Consider the following 21,006-nt stretch of genomic DNA (forward strand, 5'->3'; position numbering starts at 1 on the left):
GGTTTGATTCCAGCCTCTGGTAACTGTATGGAGTTTGCACATTCTTATATGGATTTCCTCCGCTATGGTTTCTTCCCACTATCCAAAGATGTGCAGGTTAGGTGAATTGGCTAAGCTAAATTGTCCATAGTATTCAGGGATGTGTAACATTAGGTGCATTGGTCAGGGGTAAATGTAGAGTAATAGGGTAGGGGGAAAGGGTTACTCTTCGGAGGGTTAAAGAGTGGACTGGTTGGGCCGAAGGACCTTTTTAAGCACTGTAGAGATTCTATAAATAAAAAATGTCGCAAGAACGTAATGAGAAAGGTATACACCAGAAATCAGTGTGTTAATTCATAGTCTAAATTTTGAAAGAAAAATCAAACGAGACATCACAGAAGCTACTGAATGATTCCTTATTTATTGGTATTCTTTATTTATCTTGTCTAATTTAGGGAATAAACTAGTGAGTTCTTGTTTTAAGGTTTTATTATAACCAGTACATGCTTTAAACATTATAACAGCTTATCAGCAGTGGTGAGGCTTCTTAGTACTAGTAACGTTTAGTAGAAGCAACAAACTTTATTAGCAGTAACAAAGTTATTAATCTTTAGAAAAATCACAGGGATGCTCCAACTTCCCGGGTGCACATCCAACACTTTGAGAGAACTCCAGGACCCTAAATGTACAACAGGGAAACAGGCCCTTTGGTCCAACTTGTCCATGCCGATTACATATCCTAAATTGATCTAGCCCCATTTGGGCTAAATATCCCTCAGCCTCCCTCCTCTGTTCTAGACAACCATTTGTGCAAGTAGTGTAATCAGTTGTAGTATTGTGAGCAGCAGCAGCTTAACAGTATGCAGAAGGAGAGGGAATAATAACCAAGACAGCCTAAAAGAAACAGACAAGCAGTGCAGGAGTGAATGCATACCACTTTTCAACCAGCATTCAGTTCTGAATACTGATCTATGATGATTCCTCTGTCAGAGTCAGGTACATAGCACCACAGTAGTAGTTATAATAGTGACTTTAATCATCCAAATATAGACTGAATTAGTAGTCATAGAGCAATGAGAGTTCCCACTGCATTCAGATAAGTTTGACAACAATCTATTTTCAATTCAATAAGGAAGGAAGGCACTGCTAGACCTGGTTTTTGAAAATGAAAAGTGGCAGAAGATTCAAATGTCAGTAAGAGAATAATTAACAAACAGTGATCATCGTGTCACAATGATTGGGCTTGAAAAAGGACAAAGAACAATCCAAAGTAAAAATAATTAACCATTGAAAGCCAACTTCAATGGGATAAAAATGCATCTAGGCCAAATAAGTTGGGAGTCAAAGGTTGACAGGAGTAAAAAATATCAGAATAATGGGTTACCTTCAAATGAGAGATAGTTCGGCATAGCAAAGGCATATTTCCTCGAATGGGAAGTGTAGAACATAAAAACTAGAAGACACTGGATGGCAAAAAAGATAGAAATTATGATTGGGAAGAAAAATGCAACAGATATAGATGTCAAGCAGAAAATACAGTTAGACTGAATATGGGAAGCATTTAAGGAGTGGGAGGGGCAAGCAAAAAGCAAATAAGATAATAAAAAAGATGGATGGAAAGGTACAGGCAGCCAATACAAAAAGAACCTACAGTAAAAGGGTGCTAAAAAGAGGTCAACTCAGGAAAATGGAATTTGTGCATAAAAGCTGGGGGCATAGTACAGGTATTAAAGTAATACTTTGCATTAGTCTTCACTAAGGAAGATTATGATTAGGGAGCGTTGCTGAACAAAGAGACTTTAGTGCAGGTTCATAGTTCCTTGAAAGTAGAATTGCAGGTAGATTGGATAGTGAAGGCGGCGTTTAGTATGCTTTTCTTTATTGGTCAGAGCATCGAGCATAGGAATTGGGAGGTCATATTGCAGCTGTACAGGACATTGGTTAGGCCACTTTTGGAATATTACGAGCAATTCTGGTCTCCTTCCTATCAGACGGATGTTGTGAAACTTGAAAGGGTTCAGAAAAGATCTAAAAGGATGTTACCAGGGTTGGAGGATTTGAGCTATAGGGAGAGGCTGAATAGGCCTCAGTGTTCCCTCAAGTATCGGAGGCTGACAGGTGACCTTATAGAGGTTTATAAAATCATGAGAATCATAGATAGGGTAAATAAACAAGGTCGTTTCCCTGGAGTGGGGAGTCCAGAACTAGAGGGCATAGGTTCAGAGTGACAGGGGAAAGATATGAAAAGGATCTAAGAGGCAACTTTTTCACACAGAGGATGGTGCATACATGGAATAAGCTGCCAGAGGAAGTGGTGGAGGCTGATACAATTACAGCATTTAAAGGCATCTGGATGGATATATGAATAGGAAGGGTTGAGAGAGATATGGGCCAAGTGCTGGCAAATGGGACAAGATTAGGTTAGGAAATCTAGTTGGCATGGATGAGTTGGACCGAAGGGTCTGTTTCCATGCTACACATCTCTATGATTACAAGACACTGGAGTGTGTCGATGAGGACAATGTTAATGTGATAGGTATTGACTTTCAAAAGGGATGTGATAAAGTGCGGCACAACAGACTTGTGGCAAAGCTTTCACTCATGGAATAGAAGGAAAGTCGCAAATTTTATACAAAATTGACTGAGTGACAAGAAACAGTGTAGTGATCAGTGGATGCATTTCAGGCTTGAACAAGGTTTGTAGGGGAATTTGCCTGTGTCAGTGTTGGTAACCTACCCAACACATGTTAATTACCTAGACCTTGCAAAGGATGCAAAACAAAAGCATTGTAAACTGTGAGGAAGATGGTGCAAAACTTCAAAAGCACATTAACTTTATAGCCTTCTCAGTTTGTCAGTCAGTATTACTGTGAAGCAAACTGAATGGAGTGAGAAGCTTGTGCTTCTGAAATAGCATGAGAGAGTAAGGCAGCAGCATCATAAAAAGTATACAAGAACAGTAACAACAGCTTCACTAAAAGCAGAAGAGACAGTGGAGTCATAACAATGAAAGCAGGCCAGTAGACTGAAGCGTAACAGTGAAGCTGCATGAAAAGGACAGTGACAGAGGAATGTAAAAACCATCAGCAGGGAGCCCCTTCAATTTGTTTCTTCCTGTAAGAGCCAAAGTGTGACATTGCAGCAAAATGAATAGGTGATTGGTCGAAATATTTCCTATTTTTCAATTGGCCAACTGGTTTAAATCAGAAGACATTATTACAGCTGAGGGTACATTTTAGAAATTCATCACTAAAATATATAGCACTCAAATTAATTGAATAGAAGAGAGGTAGTTGAGCAGGCAATATGTTACAGCGGAATGATGTGGAATCTTGCAGATGCCGATGCAATCCATAGTGACCACATCTATAGGTGTTGTCTGCTCAAATGGCTTCAGTTCAGATTTGATGAGCTGGAATCTGAGCTGTAAACATTGCAATGATGAGGATTGAGTTGTGCCAAAATACTATGTTTCAGGAGGCAGTCACACCCCCTTAGATTGATTACATTAAATTTGGTAGATGGTCTGGAACAGTAGATGTGACTGTATTGAAGCAGGTAAGGAAATCCAGACTTTAACTTTGGAAGAGCATCAGCCAATGCTCTTATCAAATAGAGATGAGGCTTTGCTCCTAAAATAAGTCCACAAAGGCTAGTATACCATCACTAAGTCAGCCTTTTTGTTTGCACACGCATAGTACATGACACTGACCCAGCTAATTCAGAGCTGGCTCCTGGATTGAGCAGAACCCTTAATACACCTGCTTATATCTGTCAGCCAGGGCTCCCTGATTAGAATAGGTTCACAACCCCAAGGAGGGAACTCGTATTCTGAGGTTTACCTGGATAACCTTATTCCGATCACTACATCCCTCCTCTAAGTATAGGGACATAGGCCCATTATTTTTCCCACAGCTTCTCCAGGTCCAGCTCTTCCACTTCTGCCTCGGATACTGGCAGTATACATCATGTCTTTTGCCTGGCGCACCATGGGCAAAAATCATCGTCTTCAAGTGGTAACAGCATTAAGGCTGCAACATTTTACCACATCCTCAGAGGTGTCTTCAACGCTAGGCAGAGGGAGAGAATCCACAGGTTCTGACAGCCTTGCTGGATATTCTGAGGGGCCGGATATGTTTTGCGCTTGCCCCGTTTGCAGCTTTCATGTGGTCCACATGTTTGTTCAGCACTGCCTCTTCTCCCCGAACTTTGTACATCACGTGATCTGCTCTCATCTCACGCTGACCATGCCTTTCACCCATGCCATTTCCATGGTTTTGGCAACATTCATCGTCTCCTCAAATAAACTTCATCTCACTGAAAAGAGCTTTGGCTTTCCAGATGTCGCTCCACTCTACCCCTCCAGTTGGGAAGATCAGGTTTAACCTGTTACAGAGTCTTCTCCTCATTAGCAACTCTAATGTCTATCTCTATAGTTGCATGAGATGTGGGTCCTATAATTAAACAGGAACTGGGACAATTTAGTATCAGGTGAGGCTGTAGGATGTTCCTTTAAGCCTCCCTTCAAAGTTCTGACTGCTCTTTCCACAAGACCATCAAATGATGGATAGTATAGAGCTGTCCTTAGATGCTGAATGCCATTCAACTTTAGAAAATACTTGAATTTCCTACTGATAAATGATGGCCTGTTGTCTGAGGGTATCACAGTACAGAAGCTTCCATTGTCGACGAAGATCTGCCTACCGAGTCATTTGGGTGGAAATTTGGAACAGCAAGGGAGCAGTCATCTTGTTAGGGGTTTACTACAGGCCTCCCAACAGCAGCAGGGAGATGGAAGAAAGCATAGGTCAGCAGATTTTAGAAAAGTGGACGTAGTAGGGTTGTTGTAATGGGTGACTTTAACTTTCCCAATATTGATTGGAACCTCCTTTGAGCGGAAGATTTGAATGGAGCTGTTTTTGTAAGGTGTGTTCAGGAGTGTTTCCTAACTCAGTACGTTGACAAGCCAATGAGGGGAGAGGCCATTCTAGACTTGGTGCTCGGAAACGAGCCGGGGCAGGTATCAGATCTTGTGGTGGGAGAGCATTTGGGCGATAGTGACCACAACTGCCTCACAAGGAGAGGATTAAGCAAAATGGGAGGATATTTAATTGAGGAAGGGGAAACTATGATGTGATTAGACATGAGTTAGGAAGCATGGATTGGGAACAATTGTTCCATGGTAAAGGCACTATAGACATGTGGAGATTGTTTAAGGAACAGCTGTTGCAAGTGATGAATAAATATGTCCTTCTGAGACAGGCAAGAAGTGGTAAGATAAAGGAACCTTGGATGACGAGAGCAGTAGAGCTTCTTGTCAAAAGGAAAAAGGTAGCTTATATAAGGTGGAGGGAGCTAGGGTCAAGCTCAGCTCTAGAGATTTACAGGCAGGCGAGGAAGGAACTCAAAAATGGTGTGAGGAGAGCCAGGAGGGGGCACGAGAAAGGCTTGGCAGAACGGATTAGGGAGAACACAAAGCATTTTACATTTATGTGAGGAATAAGAGAATGGTCAAAGAAAGAGTAGGGCCGATCAGGGATAGCATAGGGAATTTGTGTGTGGAGTCTAAGGAGGTAGGGGAAACCCTAAATGAGTTTTTTGCTTCTGTCTTTACAAAAGAACCGGACTTTGGAGTGAATGAAACCTTTGAAGAGCAGGTGTGCATGCTGAAATGGATAGAGATAGAGGAAGCTGATGTGCTGAAAATTTTGTCAAACATTAAGATTTACAAGTCGCCAGGCCCGGACCAGGTTTGTCCTCGGCTGCTTTGGAAAACGAGAAATACAATTGCTTCACCACTTGCGAAGACCTTTGCATCCTTGCTCTCCACTGGAGTCGTACCTGAGGACTGGAGAGAGGCAAATGTAATTCCTCTCTTCAAAAAAGAAAATAGGGAAATCCCCGCAATTACAGACCAGTTAAGTCTCACGTCTGTTGTCTGCAATGTGTTAGAAAGAATTCTGAGGGATAGGATTTGTGACCATCTGGAAGAGCATGGTTTGATTAAATGCAGTCAACCCAGCTTTGTGAGGGGCAGGTCAGGCCTCACAAACATAATGAGTTCTTTGAGGATGTTACTAGACAAGTTGATGAGGGTTGAGATGTGGATATGGTGTATATGGACTTCAGCAAGGCATTTGATAAGGTTCCCCATGGCAGGCTCATTCAGAAGGTCAGGAGGAATGAGATACAGGGGAACTTAGCTGTCTGGGTACAGAATTAGCTGGGCAACAGAAGCCAAAGAGTCGTAGTAGAAGGAAAATATTCTGCCTGGAAGTCTGTGGTGAGTGATGTTCCACAGGGCTCTGTCCTTGGGCCTCTACTGTTTGTAATTTTTATTTATGACTTGGATGAGAGGATTGAAGGATGGGTCAGCAAGTTTGCAGACGACACAAAGGTTGGAGGTGTCGTTGACAGTATAGAGGGCTGTTGTAGGCTGCAGCAGGACATTGACAGGTTGCAGAGATGGACTAAGAGGTGGCAGATGGAGTTCAACCTGGATAAATGCGAGGTGATGCATTTTGGAAGGTTGAATTTGAAAGTTGAGAACAGGATTAAGGATAGGATTCTTGGCAGTGTGGAGGAACAGAGGGATCTTGGTGTGCAGGTACATAGATCCCTTAAAATGGCCACCCAAGTGGACAGGGTTGTTAAGAAAGCATATGGTGTTTTGGCTTTCATTAACAGGGGGATTTGAGTTTAAGAGTTGTGAGATCTTGTTGCAGCTCTATAAAACTTTGGTTCGACCGCACTTGGAATACTGCGTCCAGTTCTGGTCGCCCTATTATAGAAAAGATGTGGATGCTTTGGAGAGGGTTCAGAGGAGGTTTACTAGGATGCTGCCTGGACTGGAGGGCTTATCTTATGAAGAGAGGTTGACTGAGCTCGGACTTTTTTCATTGGAGAAAAGGAGGAGGAGAGAGGACCTAATTGAGGTATATAAGATAATGAGAAGCATAGATAGAGTCGATAGCCAGAGACTATTTCCCAGGGCAGAAATGACTAACACGAGGGATCATAGTTTTAAGTTGGTTGGAAGGAAGTATAGAGGGGATGTCACAGGTGGTTTTTTTTACACAGAGTTATGAGAGCATGGAATGCATTGCCAGCAGCAGTTGTGGAAGCAAGGTCATTGGGGACATTTAAGAGACTGCTGGACATGCATATGGTCACAGAAATTTGAGGGTGCATACATGAGGATCAGTGGTCGGCACAACATCGCGGGCTGAAGGGCCTGTTCAGTGCTGTACTGTTCTATGTCCTATGTCCTAACACTTCCGGGTGTCAATGTATCAAAAAAGTTCACAACTTTTCAATCGTCATCCTTTTTGACAAATGAAGTCCAGCATATCCAATCACTTTGGATGGACATACACAATTACTAAAAACATTGAGCTTTTGAAAGGACCAGCACAGTTGACGTGTAACCAGAGTCCAGAGTTTACCCGGCCATTCCTACAAAATGGATGAGCTGTTGGCGACAATGCAGTTACGTCAGCAACCAATCCTGGCCGGACATAATGTGTACCCAACATATTCAGTTTGGAAACCCCTGGATGACCATGGTGCAGTTTAGTCAGTATCTGACAGCCATCTTTGCTTGGACAAATCGGTCTGGCTTTCCAGAATAAAATGCTTTCTCTATGGTGCTCTGGTCCCGCAAGGTCTGGAAAGGTTTCAGTTCTGATTGTTAAAGCCCTTTTGTTTCCCCCATAATCACCAGCTGTTTTAATTGTGAGTCCACTGTCTGATATTCTTAATGATGACTGGGTATCCAGAAAGTGTAAAACCAGAATGAACTCTTCGAGTGGTGGCACCACCAATGATGTAACCACCAGTGGTAGACAGCTTACGGCACCTGCATTTATCACTTGGTCTCCTGGACTGTGTTCTAATTTGTAATTATACGCACTTAGAGCGAGAGCCCATTGCTGCATTCAACCTGATCTATGGGTGGCACAGCTCTGTCCTCCAAGTAGCCAGAGCAGGGATTCTTTCTCACACCAAAGATGATTGTCAAACCTTCCTTCTCTATTTGGGTGTATCTTCATTCAGCATCTGCCAAAGTCCTGGAAGAATACCTTGTCGGACTTTACTCTCTGCTGTACCACCGATGAGTCAACAATATTGCAAAGTCACGTGTGGAGGCATCGCATGTCAGGCATAACATCTTGCTTGGGATCACAGTGTGCCAATACTTTAGACAATGATAGCCACTTCTTCACTTGCCTAAAAGCTACAAGGTTGTTTCCAAGGCTGATCCTTTCTCAAAAGCAGATGTAAGGGTGCCAGGATGGAAGCCAGCTTACATATGATGGTCACCTCAATAATTCACCAATTCATGAAAAGACCTAAGCTCTGGTACAGACGTGGGGAGCGCGGGACATCTTTGATCGCACTTGTGTCACCACTAAAATAACTCCACTAAGGCCAATATCCCATTACCAAGTCACCCCTTATTTACATGTGCAAATTACATGACACTGGCCAAGCTAGTTCAGCACCAGCTCTTACAGTGAGCAGAACCCCAACACTCTGGTTTATGGATGGCAGACAGGACTCCCTGATTGGACCAGGTTAACACAACCAATCAGGGAACTTATATTCTATGAGATCCACCTGGCTGACTTTGTTCCAATCACATCTCAAAGTGTGGAAGAGGGCACAGACTGCATTAAAGGTGAACTAACCACTGAGCACAGTCCAGAGTGCCATTCAAGTTGTGGAGGGGGAGACTACAGAAATAAAGCAACAGTAGGGGCAGCATAGTTAGGGAAATAGATACTGTTCCCTGCAGAACTAATAGAGTGCTAAAGGCTATGTTGCTTATCTGGTTCCAAGATCAGGATATTGTTTCTGGGCTGGAGAGGAAATTCAAATGGGTAGGGAAGAATCCAGTTGTAATGCTCCATAGCTAAGATGAGCAAAGAGGCTCTGCTGCAACATCTCGAGCAGCTCAGGCTTAAATTAAAATGCAGAATCAAAGATTTACTACCTGAACCATTTGCAAATTGTCACTGGATAAATAAGGGGAGAGGTAAATGCATGGCTCAAAAATTGGCATGGGAGAAATGGGTTCCAATTCATGGTATACTGGCCCCAATACTGCACAAAGTCAGCATAGTTCCATTGGGATAGATTTCATTTGAATCAGGCTGGAGCAGTTTCTTGGCAAATCATGTAACAAGGGCTGTACATTTGGCTTTAAACTAATTAGTTGTTGAGAAGGTTCAATAGCAGGGATTTTTAAAAAATCCAAAAGAAACAAAGCAGAGGTGAAGGGTAGTGAAGAGTCTAATGATAATCAAAGTGAGACAGAAAAGAGATGAAATTAAATGCATAAGAGTCTAGCAGAAATTAGAATCACAGAGTTAATAATGTTAAAATTTCAAAACTTAAGACTGTCTGAATGCATGCAGCATTTGTAACGAGGTGAGTTAAACAAAGATAAACTGATATAACTTGACAGCTCTTACAAAGGCATAGTCATAGGGTGACTAAGATAGGGAACTCCAAATCCAAGAATATTTTACATTCAAGAAGGACAGACAAAGAGGGAACAGAGGCAGGTAATTCTCTTAATAAATGCGTAGTTTGGCTGGGAGTATGACATAGGTTTTAAAAGATGATATGTAATCAGTTGGAATGAAAACAAGGAATGACAAGAGAAACAAGACTTGGGTGGGAGTCATGTAAAGGTCCCCAAGGAGTTAAATATAATCAGAAAATAATGCATGCACATGAGAGGGCATTTAACTGTCATGGGTGATTAAAATCTGCATATTAGACAGTTGACTTGGGCAATGATGACATGGAAGATGAATTTCTTGAGTACAGAGATTGCTTCTTAGAGCAATATCCTGCAGAACCTACTTGGAGAAAGGGAATTTTAAAATCTAGAAATGTGTAATGAGGTCTTGTGTTTCAGGATCCTCTAGAGGATAGCAATCACAACATAGAGGAAGTTCAAACTCAGTTTGAGGGAGAGCATCTTATGTCCCAACTTAATAAGGACAATTACAGAGATATGTAGAGTGTTGTTTAAAGTGGACAGAGAAAACAAACTAAAGGGAAAGTCAGTGGAAGATGTGTCTGACATTTAAGCAGATACTTCATCATGCTCAGGAGAAGTTTATTCTGGTCAGAAAGGACTTAAGTATGAATCATCCAAGGTCAATATATGAAATTAAAACTTAATGCATGCAAAAGTAGCGAAAACATGTGGCAGGCAGATTTTGGGAATAGTTTTTTTTAGAAACCAACAACCAATGACTAAAAAGATGATAAAAATGGAGAAAAGTTAATGATAAAAGCAAATTTGCAAGCAATATAAAAACAAACAGCAAGGGTTTCCATGGGTATAAAAAGTAACAGCAGCTAAAGTAAGTGAGAAACACTTGAGGCTTGCAAATGGAGAACACATGACAGTGAACTGGGAAATGGCAGATTATTTCAATCAATATTTTGCATCATTGTTCACACTGGAGGACACTATAAGCATCCTAATGATAACAGATGGAAGGAAAGATAATGTGATAGCCTCTACCATGAGAGGCAAAGAATTTGACAAACTAAAGGGACAGAAGGCATATAAGTCACCCGGCCCAAATTCAAGGGTTTTATAGAACGTGACTGCAGAGATAGTTGATGCATTGGATGTCAAAATATTTCAGAACCCACTGGATTCCAGGAGGATTGCAGCAGGTAGGGAAACTCCAAATGTGAAAACCACGTTCGAGGAAGAGACAGAAAGCAGGAAACTATAAGTCAGTTAGTCTAACATCTGTTGTTGTGAAAATATTATTAACGAAGGAATAGCAGGATACTTAGAAAAGCTGAATGCAATGAAACAGAGGACCATGTGGTTTTTTGAAAGGGAAATTATTTTTGACGAAGTTACTAAAGTTCATTAAGGATATAACAGAGCTATAAAGGGAAACCTATGAACGTAATGTGTTTGGATTTTCAGAAGGCATTCAATAAAGGTACCATGTAAAAGATCATTTCACAGGATAGGATCTCAACGTTTTGGGAGTAATGTGTTATAATGGATTCAGGGTTATTTAACACCACAGGAGCGAGAAAGTCAGGATTAATGGGTCTTTGTCAGGTTGGACTGATGTAACTAATGGAGTGTCACAGGAATCAGTCTTGGGTCCTCAATTATTTACTATCTATTTTAGTGATATCGAGAAGAGGAGAGAGCGTAAAGTATCCGCATTTGCTGACAACACATCAGTAGAACATGTTGTGATGAGGTCAAACGGAATCCACAAGGGGACATGGATTAGTTGAGTGTGCACAAACTTGGCAGATGAGTTTAGATTAGATTAGATTCTCTACAGTGTGGAAACAGGCCCTTCAGCCCAACAAGTCCACACCACCCTCCGAAAAATATCCCACCCAAACCCATTCCCCTACCCCATATTTACCCCTGACTAATGCACCTAACATTATTGGCAATTTAGCATGGCCAATTTACCTGACCTGCACATCTTTGAATTGTGGGAGGAAACCGGAGCACCCGGAGGAAACCCGCGCAGACACGGGGAGAATGTGCAAACTCCACACAGACAGGCAGGGATCAAACCCAGGTCCCTGGTGCTGTGGGGCAACAGTGCTAACCACTGAGCCACCATGCCACCCCAAATGTAGGAAAGTTTGAGATCATGCAGTTTAGCAGGCAAAATCAAATTTAAAAGCATACTACTTTAAAGTGGAGAGAGACTCCAAAAGAAGTGCAGTGCGGAGAGGTCTAGGTATTCTTGTGCATGAATCACCAAGTTAGAATGCAGACATAGCAAGCAATTACGATGGCAAATGGAATTTCAGTCTTTATTGCTTGGTGGTTGGAGCTAAAAACAGGTAAGTCTTGAAACAACTTTACAGAGTTGAGGCCACACTGGATTACTTTATGCTCACTAGAGTACTGTATGCAGTTTGATTCCCACATTTGAAAAGGATATACTAGCATTGGAGATTGATTAAGCCTCTATTCAGAGTATAAGAGAATGAAGTGTTTTTATTAAAATAAAGAAAGTTCTCAGGGCGCTTCCACTAGTAGTGAAATCTTGAACAAAGGGACATGGTCTCATTTAAAACCGAGATGAGAGGCCATTAAATGTATGGTTCACTATCCCGGAAAGCTGTGGAGTCTAGATCATCGGAAGTATTTAAAGCAATAGATGGATCTTTGAAACATCAGGAGTTGATGACTATGCTGAGCTGGCACAAAACGGAGCTGAAGCCTGCGGGAGATCAGCCAATATCTTGTTGAATGACAGGACAAGTTTGAGGGACCAAATGGCCTACTTCTGCTCTTATTTCCTGGTTCTGAAGTTGGAGTGGGTGTGTAGGTGACAAACTTCAACATTGTCTTCAATAGTCTCCCTTCAATGGCGATAAATTGTTCCCTTGTGAAAGGATCAAGAATAAGAGAGAACAAGTTTTACGTAACTGACAAAGGAAACAAAATAATTACCAGAAAAAGTGTTTCCACGAAGTGGGTGCTTAGGGTTTGGAATACACCGCCCAGCAGTGTGGAGGACGCAGATTAAATCAAGGCATTCAAACAGCTCATTAGTCTATTATGTGAAAGGGAAGAATGTCCATACAGGGCAGGGCAGGCACCAGATAAATTAGGAATTGTTCCGTCAAAAAAGACAGTGCTGATAGGACAGGCTGACTGGTCTCTTTCTGTGCTGTAACAATTCAGGGAATTTTAATGTGCCTGTTGGTGATTGCTTAATTCCACAGATTGTGTTTTGCACCAGAGACTGGCTTTTAAAGGCAGCAATTAAAAGAATAGAAGTAACCTGGAATTTGATGTATCGTCCACCTGAAGCCTTTAAGATTAGAGAGAATTAATGAATCTCATTTGCCTCTTAGCAAATGGTCACGAGACTAGTAAAATATTGGGTTGACTGTCAAAAATAACAAAACTAAAATCAGAAGATGTCTAGATTCCTGGAAAGGTATGACGAATATGGTGAGAAGGCTGTTGTCAAGCCATCAGAAAACAAGAGACAAACTCACTGGGACAAATGGTCTTTCCAATTCCTATAAAGTACATGCTACATGTTTATCTGCAATATCTTGGCAATGTTCTGCTGGCCTGTACAGTACCTTTACATTGGTGTCCATAGAACCAGAGGCCACAAACTCCCCAAAAGGATGAAAGTCTAAACTGCAGATGTTCGCTTTGTGTCCCGACAGTGTCCGAAGAACTTCAAGAAAACAGAATTAACATTACTACATTCCTCCCTTACATTACTAATCTAAGAATTGCCAACGTAAAAGACCTAAGTATCAGGAATGGATCCATAAGCTGGGGTATTTTTGTTTGTAAAAATGTGGCTAAGGGTTTAACTACTGCGGAAGCCCAAAAACTTGCTTAGGAGTGAACTTATTCATTTAAATGGGAGATGTACCTTCTCGGCAGCCTCCTGGTGCTGGAACGTTCCCTTTTATATGTTCTAACCATGATAAACCAGGGGTAAGTAAAACTGCAGAAAACGATTCCACGGATACGGGAGTCGTCCTGTTCTTCAAATTTTGAAATTATTTTGAATACAGAAAGAATGTTTCCTCTTGTGGGGAAGTGTTTGAGTAGAGGCCATTATTATAAGATAGTCACCAAAAAATCCAGTAAATAATTCAGTAAAAAATTCATCACCCAAAGGATGGTAAGAACATGGAACTTGGTACCATAATTATAACTGAAAAATAAGCTATACAGGTGGGTTTACAGGGATTCAAGACAATTGTTTGAGACAGAAGGAACTAATGGCAGGTTTAATTGAGAGTGGGGGGAGGCTGGAATGGAGTATAAATACCAGCATGGACCAGTCAGGACAAATAGATTGCTTACCCTATAAAGTTAGCAGAATTCAAGTGATTGAAAGACAAGAGAGTAAAATGAAGACATGGTTATATAATGATAATAGGTACTTACTCTTTGCTGCTTCCAAATCCCATATTCTTAGTGATCCGGATTGTGAGCCTGCAACAACCAACTCCTCAGAATCTTTAAATTGAATACACTCGACTGGTGTGTTGTGGCCTGTAAGACTCTATAAAAAGATGGTTGAAATTAATACTTTATTGGCTTTGTTACGCTATAAAAAAATTCAAGGCTAAAATCACATACAGAAAATACACAAACTGGAATAAAGACAAATATAGAAATTTAGTTGTCTGTCTAAAAAGATGGATACCACATCTTTTGTACAGTTTACAAACCCAATCCATCAGGCACTTAAATTCAGCTTGGATTTCACCAGTTCCAATATGGTCATCGAGCTCCTGGCACCAATTTGATAGCGTGGGTACCATCTAAAATCCCCAAAAATGCACCCTAAGAGTTAAAGATTTATTTGAAATAAAAGCTGATTCACCTCAATAATTGTGCATGTAAATATTTAGGACCCTATGGCCAAGCTCCATAAAGAATGATCCCGTTTAGTGAATTGCCAGAGCACATACATCCCATTAAGATTTAGAACATTTTGTGGTCATCCAATTTCACTGTAAAATCTTGTGTCTAAGCACACACTATAAAAAATTATGACAATTTATCTGAGAACTCAATGCTTTGTTAAACAGTCCTCCGGTGTTGAATGACTCAAAAATTATGACAAAAATCAGCTATGTAAGAGAATTCTGCAACTTGACCAACTTGGGTAATTGAGGATATCAAGAACTCAAAAGGTTGAACAAATCTAGTCTGTTTTTAGTAAAGTGATGTATGTCAACAATGATCATAGGAACATCCCCTATGGTGTTAATTTTTTCAGGTCCTAGCCAACAACTTTAACTTGTGGACTGTGTTGCAACTTTCATTTGATTTTGAGGGCAAGTTTGTGCTCAGACTCATATCAACTAGGAAGCAAATGTACTCATTTCACATACAGCCACTGCCTCTGGTAACACTTCTTCAGTATATATTGACTTACCATAATACAGTTAGGTTTGCTAACCGACCACAAATTGACTCGACAGTCCTCTCCACCAGTAGCCAATAGCCTGCCTGAATTCTTGCCCAGTACCAAACAGGTTACATTACCAGCATGAGCAACAAACTCCTCTGTAAGGGAGATGCAGGAAAAAAAAGTGGAGCTAAGTAGGATATAGATTCAACAGCAAACTTACAAAAATGCTTATGATCCCTTACCTTTAGCTCATGGTAATAATGTAGGCTTAAATGAGGAGGGTATGATTAAAGAGTTTGCAGATAGCACAATTTTAGGAAGCTGAAGACATCAGGAACACATCAGTGAACTAATCAGGTGAGCATAAGAACATCAGTCAGGATCCAAGATTTGATACACCTTTCCCAAGATTATTATTGATAGTTATCATAGTTATTGTTTTGTCGTTGAAAATATCAAACTGCCCAACCTTATCTATGCTAAACATACCAAAGTTAATTAAAGTAAACTTTAAAGGTTTAAAAACGCAGCACTAGTACACTTTAATCAACACAAAAGAAACTAGATTAGATCTTATATTACGGGTATATGATGTAAATCTTCCTCTAACAGAGCCACTAATGCTCTGCCAGCACCTATCCATTCTGTTTTTAGGTATGACTCCTTCTTTCTTTTTCCTCTCATCTATTTTGTTTGTTTTGCTCTTTTTTTTCTTTTTATCTTCCTTCATATACTTTGTTCTTCTCCCAATCTTCTTTTCTTCCCTTCAATTTCCATACTTCTGATCCTCATCCTGAAACTTCCTTCTGCTCTGCATGTTTTCTAAGTGTCTTTCTTTCATTCATTACTCTTATCCCTCTGGTCTTCACACTCTCCTCCCCAATCCTGCTGGTGGCTTGTTTTCCTGGTGTTTCCTCCTTTCACTCTTGTTTTCTTGCCTTACCATTTTATTTTCCAAACTCTCAAGCATTCATATCTTTTGTTCTGATCTTCCTCACTTCACTCATTTTTTTCTTTCACCCTTTCCATGCTGTTTTCGTTCTCGCAAGCTTACCTCTCAGTCCCTTTTGTGTTCTTTCTCCCCTCCCCTCCCCTCCTACCATCTCACCCCCCTATTTCCTTTCTCTACTTTCCCCATACCTATTTCATTTGGCATGGTCAACTCTACCAAAGGCTGCAAACAGATTGAGGAGGACAATGGAAAATGTACCTATATCACAATCCTATAATGGTATCATTTGTGATTTACAAAAGCTGATCCAATGACAAAGCTTGACGGGATTCAAATACATAATTCTAGAAAGGTGGAAACAGATTTACAGCACATTTGAAGTCTTTAGAATGGAAAGGGAGTTTGGAGATGAAATTTGCAAGACTGGTGGGGCCAAGGATTGTTTTTATGAGGAAGGGGGCAATGATAACATGTTTAAAGGAAAGATGGACAATATATAAACAGGCAGTTGAGTAATCAGCACATCAGAATAATTCAGAAGAGGGACATAGAAGGGGAATGTTGGTGTTACAAATATGATCAGAGATGGTCTTATCTGCAATTGATACAATGGGAGTGGGAAGACAACACAAGATGACAAAGCCAAGGTGAATGAGAGTTAGGAAGTTTATACTGAGGAATGCAGAAACACTTATAACATTTAATTATTTAAATGAATGTTTGAAATACCAAGGTATATAAAGCTATGGGCCACATGCTGGAAAATTAGATTAGAAAAGCTTGGGCTTTTTTTTTCAAACCTTCCAAAACAAGAAGGAATAGGTTTAAGGTGAGAGGGGAAAGATCTAAAAATGACCTGGGGTAATTTTTTCACACAGAGGGTGGTGCGAGAATAGAACAAGTTGCCAGAGGAAATAGTTGTGGAAAACACAATTACAACATTTAAAAAGCATCCAGGTGAGTACATAAATTAGAAGGGTTTAGAGGGATATTGGGCAAATGCTGGTACAGGGTACTAATCAGAGTGGAATGTCTGGTCAGTCTGTTTCCACGCTGAATGATTCTAAGGTGAAAAATGATATGATGCCAGAGTTCATGGGGTCAGAAGGATCAAAATCAAAATCAGCAGTCCCATTACATCCAGTCACAAATGGTTGTGGCACATTAAACAACAGGATGAGGGGAAAGGCTCCATGAACAACTTCATATTTAATAACGGCAAAGCCCAACAGCTGTTCAAAAGACAAGGCTGTTATACTCTTAACATTATTCAACTCCACCTGAGGACTCCATCATCATGAATGCCAGAATATTGGCAATTCAACTCTACCACCCACTGCCTCCCATTTTTATCTCCCTCTATGGATTCGAGCAAGGGTTTTGACAAGGTACCACTTGCTAGTACATAAAAAGCCCATGAGATCCAAGAGAAATTGGCCAGCGAGCTCTAAAATTTCCTCAGTAGTAAGAAGTGAAATGCAACAATTGGGATTTTGTGACTTGTAGGCTGTTTCTAATGGGGGGTTCTGCAGGGCTGAGCTCTTGATCCCTTACCTTTAGCTCATGGTAATAATGTAGGCTTAAATGAGGAGGGTATGATTAAAGAGTTTGCAGATAGCACAATTTTAGGAAGCTGAAGACATCAGGAACACATCAGTGAACTAATCAGGGGAGCATAAGAACACCAGTCAGAATCCAAGATTTGAGAAGTGAAATGTAATGTGGGGAAAGTAAATGAGGCAAGGGAATACACCATATATGTTAGGATAGAACATACAGCAGAGTGATGTGGGGGCACATACTCACAGATCTTTGAAGGTAACAAGATAGATGAAGTAATTAAAAGGGTATTCAGATTTTTTTTAATTAGCTGAAGTATATATAGTAGCAAGGAGGTTAAGCTTGTACTAATTAGATGATAACTACAATGCTGTGTACAGTTTGGTCACCACATTACAAGAAGAATTCAATATTTGGGCAGCACGGTGGCACAGTGGTTAGCACTGCTGCCTCACAGAGCCTGAGACCCGGGTTCAATTCCCGACTCAGGCGACTGACTGTGTGGAGTTTGCACGTTGTCAGCGTGGGTTTCCTCCGGGTGCTCCGGTTTCCTCCCACAGTCCAAAGATGTGCGGGTCAGGTGAATTGGCCATGCTAAATTGCCCGTGTAAGGGGTAAATGTAGGGGTATGGGTGGGTTTCGCTTCGGCGGGTCAGTGAGGACTTGTTGGGCCGAAGGGCCTGTTTCCACACTGTAAGTCTAATCTAATCTATCACTGGAGTGGGTACCAAGCAGATTTTTAAGGATGCTACCAGGACCAGCAAAACTTTCATTATGATAAAAGACTGGATCACCTGGGATATTTTCTTGGTGACAGAGGAGGTTGTGGAGAGTTACAATTAAGGGGTATAAAATTATGAAAGACATAGACTGAGCAGATAGCATGTACTCATTTCAATTAACAAAGACGTGAATAGCCACAGGGTAAAAACTGCATTAATTTGTGGCAACAGGGAGGAGATTTCAGAAAAAAAAATCTTGTTTTCACTCAGAGAATGGCAAAGGTCTGGTGCTCATTATCTTTAAGGATGTTAAAGAATAAATAACTACACTCACATGTACTGGAAGTGCTGTAACCTACAAGTCTATTGGTCAAAGTTATGAAAACAGATTTGACAGAAAAAGAGTTTTTCAGCACTTAGAGACCCTGCAGTGTATCACGTCCATGCTGATCATAAAGCATCTCTCGAGTCCCATTTTCCAGCACTTGCCACATAGCCTTGTATGATATTGCACTGCAAATGGCCATCTGACTGGATAACTGTTTTTCATCTGCATGGATTCCTTATACACCATACATTTCCATAATTTTATTTTACTCCCTAATGCCCACAGGGCCTCGTCTGTGCTATCCATCACTTTATTTCACATTCTTTCCACCCGCCCTCGTTTCCAACCCAGTTCCAAGACTCCTCCCTCATCTTCCAACTTTTGTTTCACCCTGACACCGTTGTTTTATTTACCTTCTTCATTCCTGTCCTCTCTTCCACTCACATGTTTTCCCCTGTTTCTCCCAGTTTATGCTGCTGTCTCTCTCTTCCCTCCCCAATTCCCAGCTTGTTTTTCTCTCTTTCACTCAAGGGATTTGTTTTACTCAGTAAAATCCAAAAAAAACAACAGAAGCTCTGAATCAGAAATTGCTGGAGAAGCTCAGCAGGTCTGGCAGCATCTGTGGAGATAAATCAGTCAACGTTTCAGGACGAGTTCAGAGGAAGGGTCACTCAGTCCAAAACATTAACTCTGATTTCTCTCCATAGATGCTGCTAGATCTGCTGAGGTTTTCCAGCAAATTGTGTTTCTGCTTTTACACTCTCTCTCCCCTCCATCTATGTTTATCACTCTCTCTTTTCCTGCTAGCTAATACTTCTGTCTCTCTCTCTCTCACTGTCTTCCCTCCAGTTTGTGCATCTCTTCCTTCTCTGCCCTAGTCTGTTTTTTTCCCCACCACCTTTGTTTCTCTCCTTCTCCACCCCCCTCCAGTTTGTCTTCCTCCTTTCTGCTCTGTCAGTTTGAGTTTCCCTCCCCCTTTCCATTTGGGTTTTTCTGCCCTATTTAATAGTTATCTTCCAAGGTGACTCGTTCCTCCCCAATCACCATGTGGCCTTTTTCTCCTCCAACCCCACCACTCCATCCTTCTCTCACATGGTCAGTGTTTCTCTCCCCCAGTTTGTTGTTGTTTACCCTCTCCCCTTTTTAGTGTCTTTCCTTCCATTCTTCACTAATTTGTTTATATTTTTTTTAAAGATGTGTTGCCGTAGGACTCACGCAGTTTCCAGGTGATTTTCGTTGCCCCCAAAGCCGCCATCCTGACGGCCGCTGAGGGACTGCTATGTTTCAGATGTCGCCGGCTGGCGGTGAGGCCGGTTGCCCGGGTGACGGCGCTAGGCCCGAGCTCTGCCCCGCTCAAACCGCCTTTCCACTTCAGGCCACTAACGCGCAGACGCGCTCAACAGGAGATCGGCCACCGTGCCGGCTGTGCGCAAGCGCATCTCGCTGGTTCTAGTGCCATGTGCGCAACGCGTACACATGTTCAACTAGCGCAGGCGTCAAACCGGTGAAGTGCATGCGCATTAGCCCGAGACGGCCGGTAGCCTCCTCCGTCATCCTTCAGCTGATTGGTTGAGACAGTGCGTCGTCTCAACGTACGGAAACGGATCCGCTCATTTGCCTTAGACTTTCGGTAGCTTTGTTGCAAATTAATTTTTATATGTGTGAGACTATCAATGCTACATTGAATATAGTGTCGTTAATATTAGTTTACATCCTCAGACCTTTAATGCTAACAGTCCTGGGGAAATTTCTGCCGTGTTCACTAGGTAACAACAAGTCGCGTGGGCACTTTACCCATTTTATTTTCATTCACCTGAATAAGATTAGGGGTTTTTTTTGTTCCTGTTTTTGTGTCAGCAGCTGTTGTATGAATACTTCGGAGAAGTATGGAGGCTAAGGAGATTTTCAGATGTCAAGACAAAGTAATCACACTCGAGATTTACTCATAGCACCAATACTCAGAATCAGAATGGGTACAGCACAGAAGACCATTCGACTGATTGTGTCGGTGCTGGACTGCTCCACGACTAATACTCATAATGCTTTTTCCCTGTTATTCTAACATACTGTGGAATTTCTTTTGCCTTAGGTAATGATTCAGTTCCCTGTTGAAACTCAATTCTATTTCCTTCCACAACACTGAGGCAATGCATTCTAGGTCCTAACCATTCACAGTGTAAAGATGGTTGTCCTTATGTTGTTATTCCTTCTTGTAACAATTATTTAAAATCTGTGTGATTTGGTTTTTCTTCCTTTCATCAACTGGAAGACTTATGCCTGATCTATTCTGTTATACCACTGATCTTTTTGAATATCTGTATCAAATGTCCTCTCAACCTCCTACAAGGAGAACATTCCTTATCCAATCTATGTGTATATATGTAACTTCAGGTCCTCATTCCCTGAACCATTCTCTTTCATCTTTTCTACATCTTCCTCAATATCTACGTATCTTCCTAACTAGTCTCCTAAAGGCTGAAGCAATTGCAACCATCTTCAGGGTAAAATGTTGAATGGAGGATTTATCTTGGCCTC

The 21,006-nt window shown here is 41.3% G+C and overlaps 1 protein-coding gene across 2 annotated transcripts in view; it reads right to left on the reverse strand.

The window, feature by feature from the left end:
* Positions 1-19,906, reverse strand: part of katnb1 (katanin p80 (WD repeat containing) subunit B 1) — a 78,933-nt gene extending 59,027 nt beyond the window's left edge. For both annotated transcript variants that reach the window (XM_060838233.1, XM_060838232.1), the window contains exons 1-4: positions 19,687-19,906; positions 14,934-15,064; positions 13,934-14,051; positions 13,105-13,205 (exon numbers count right to left, since the gene is read on the reverse strand). In XM_060838233.1, coding sequence (XP_060694216.1) covers positions 13,105-13,205; positions 13,934-14,051; positions 14,934-15,064; positions 19,687-19,726 — 390 coding nt within the window. In that variant the 5' untranslated portion in view covers positions 19,727-19,906. The remainder of the gene's footprint in view (positions 1-13,104; positions 13,206-13,933; positions 14,052-14,933; positions 15,065-19,686) is intronic.
* Positions 19,907-21,006: the final 1,100 nt, after the last annotated feature.

This window comes from Hemiscyllium ocellatum, chromosome 17 (assembly GCF_020745735.1).
Source record: "Hemiscyllium ocellatum isolate sHemOce1 chromosome 17, sHemOce1.pat.X.cur, whole genome shotgun sequence".
In the NCBI taxonomy this organism is placed as follows: domain Eukaryota; kingdom Metazoa; phylum Chordata; class Chondrichthyes; order Orectolobiformes; family Hemiscylliidae; genus Hemiscyllium; species Hemiscyllium ocellatum.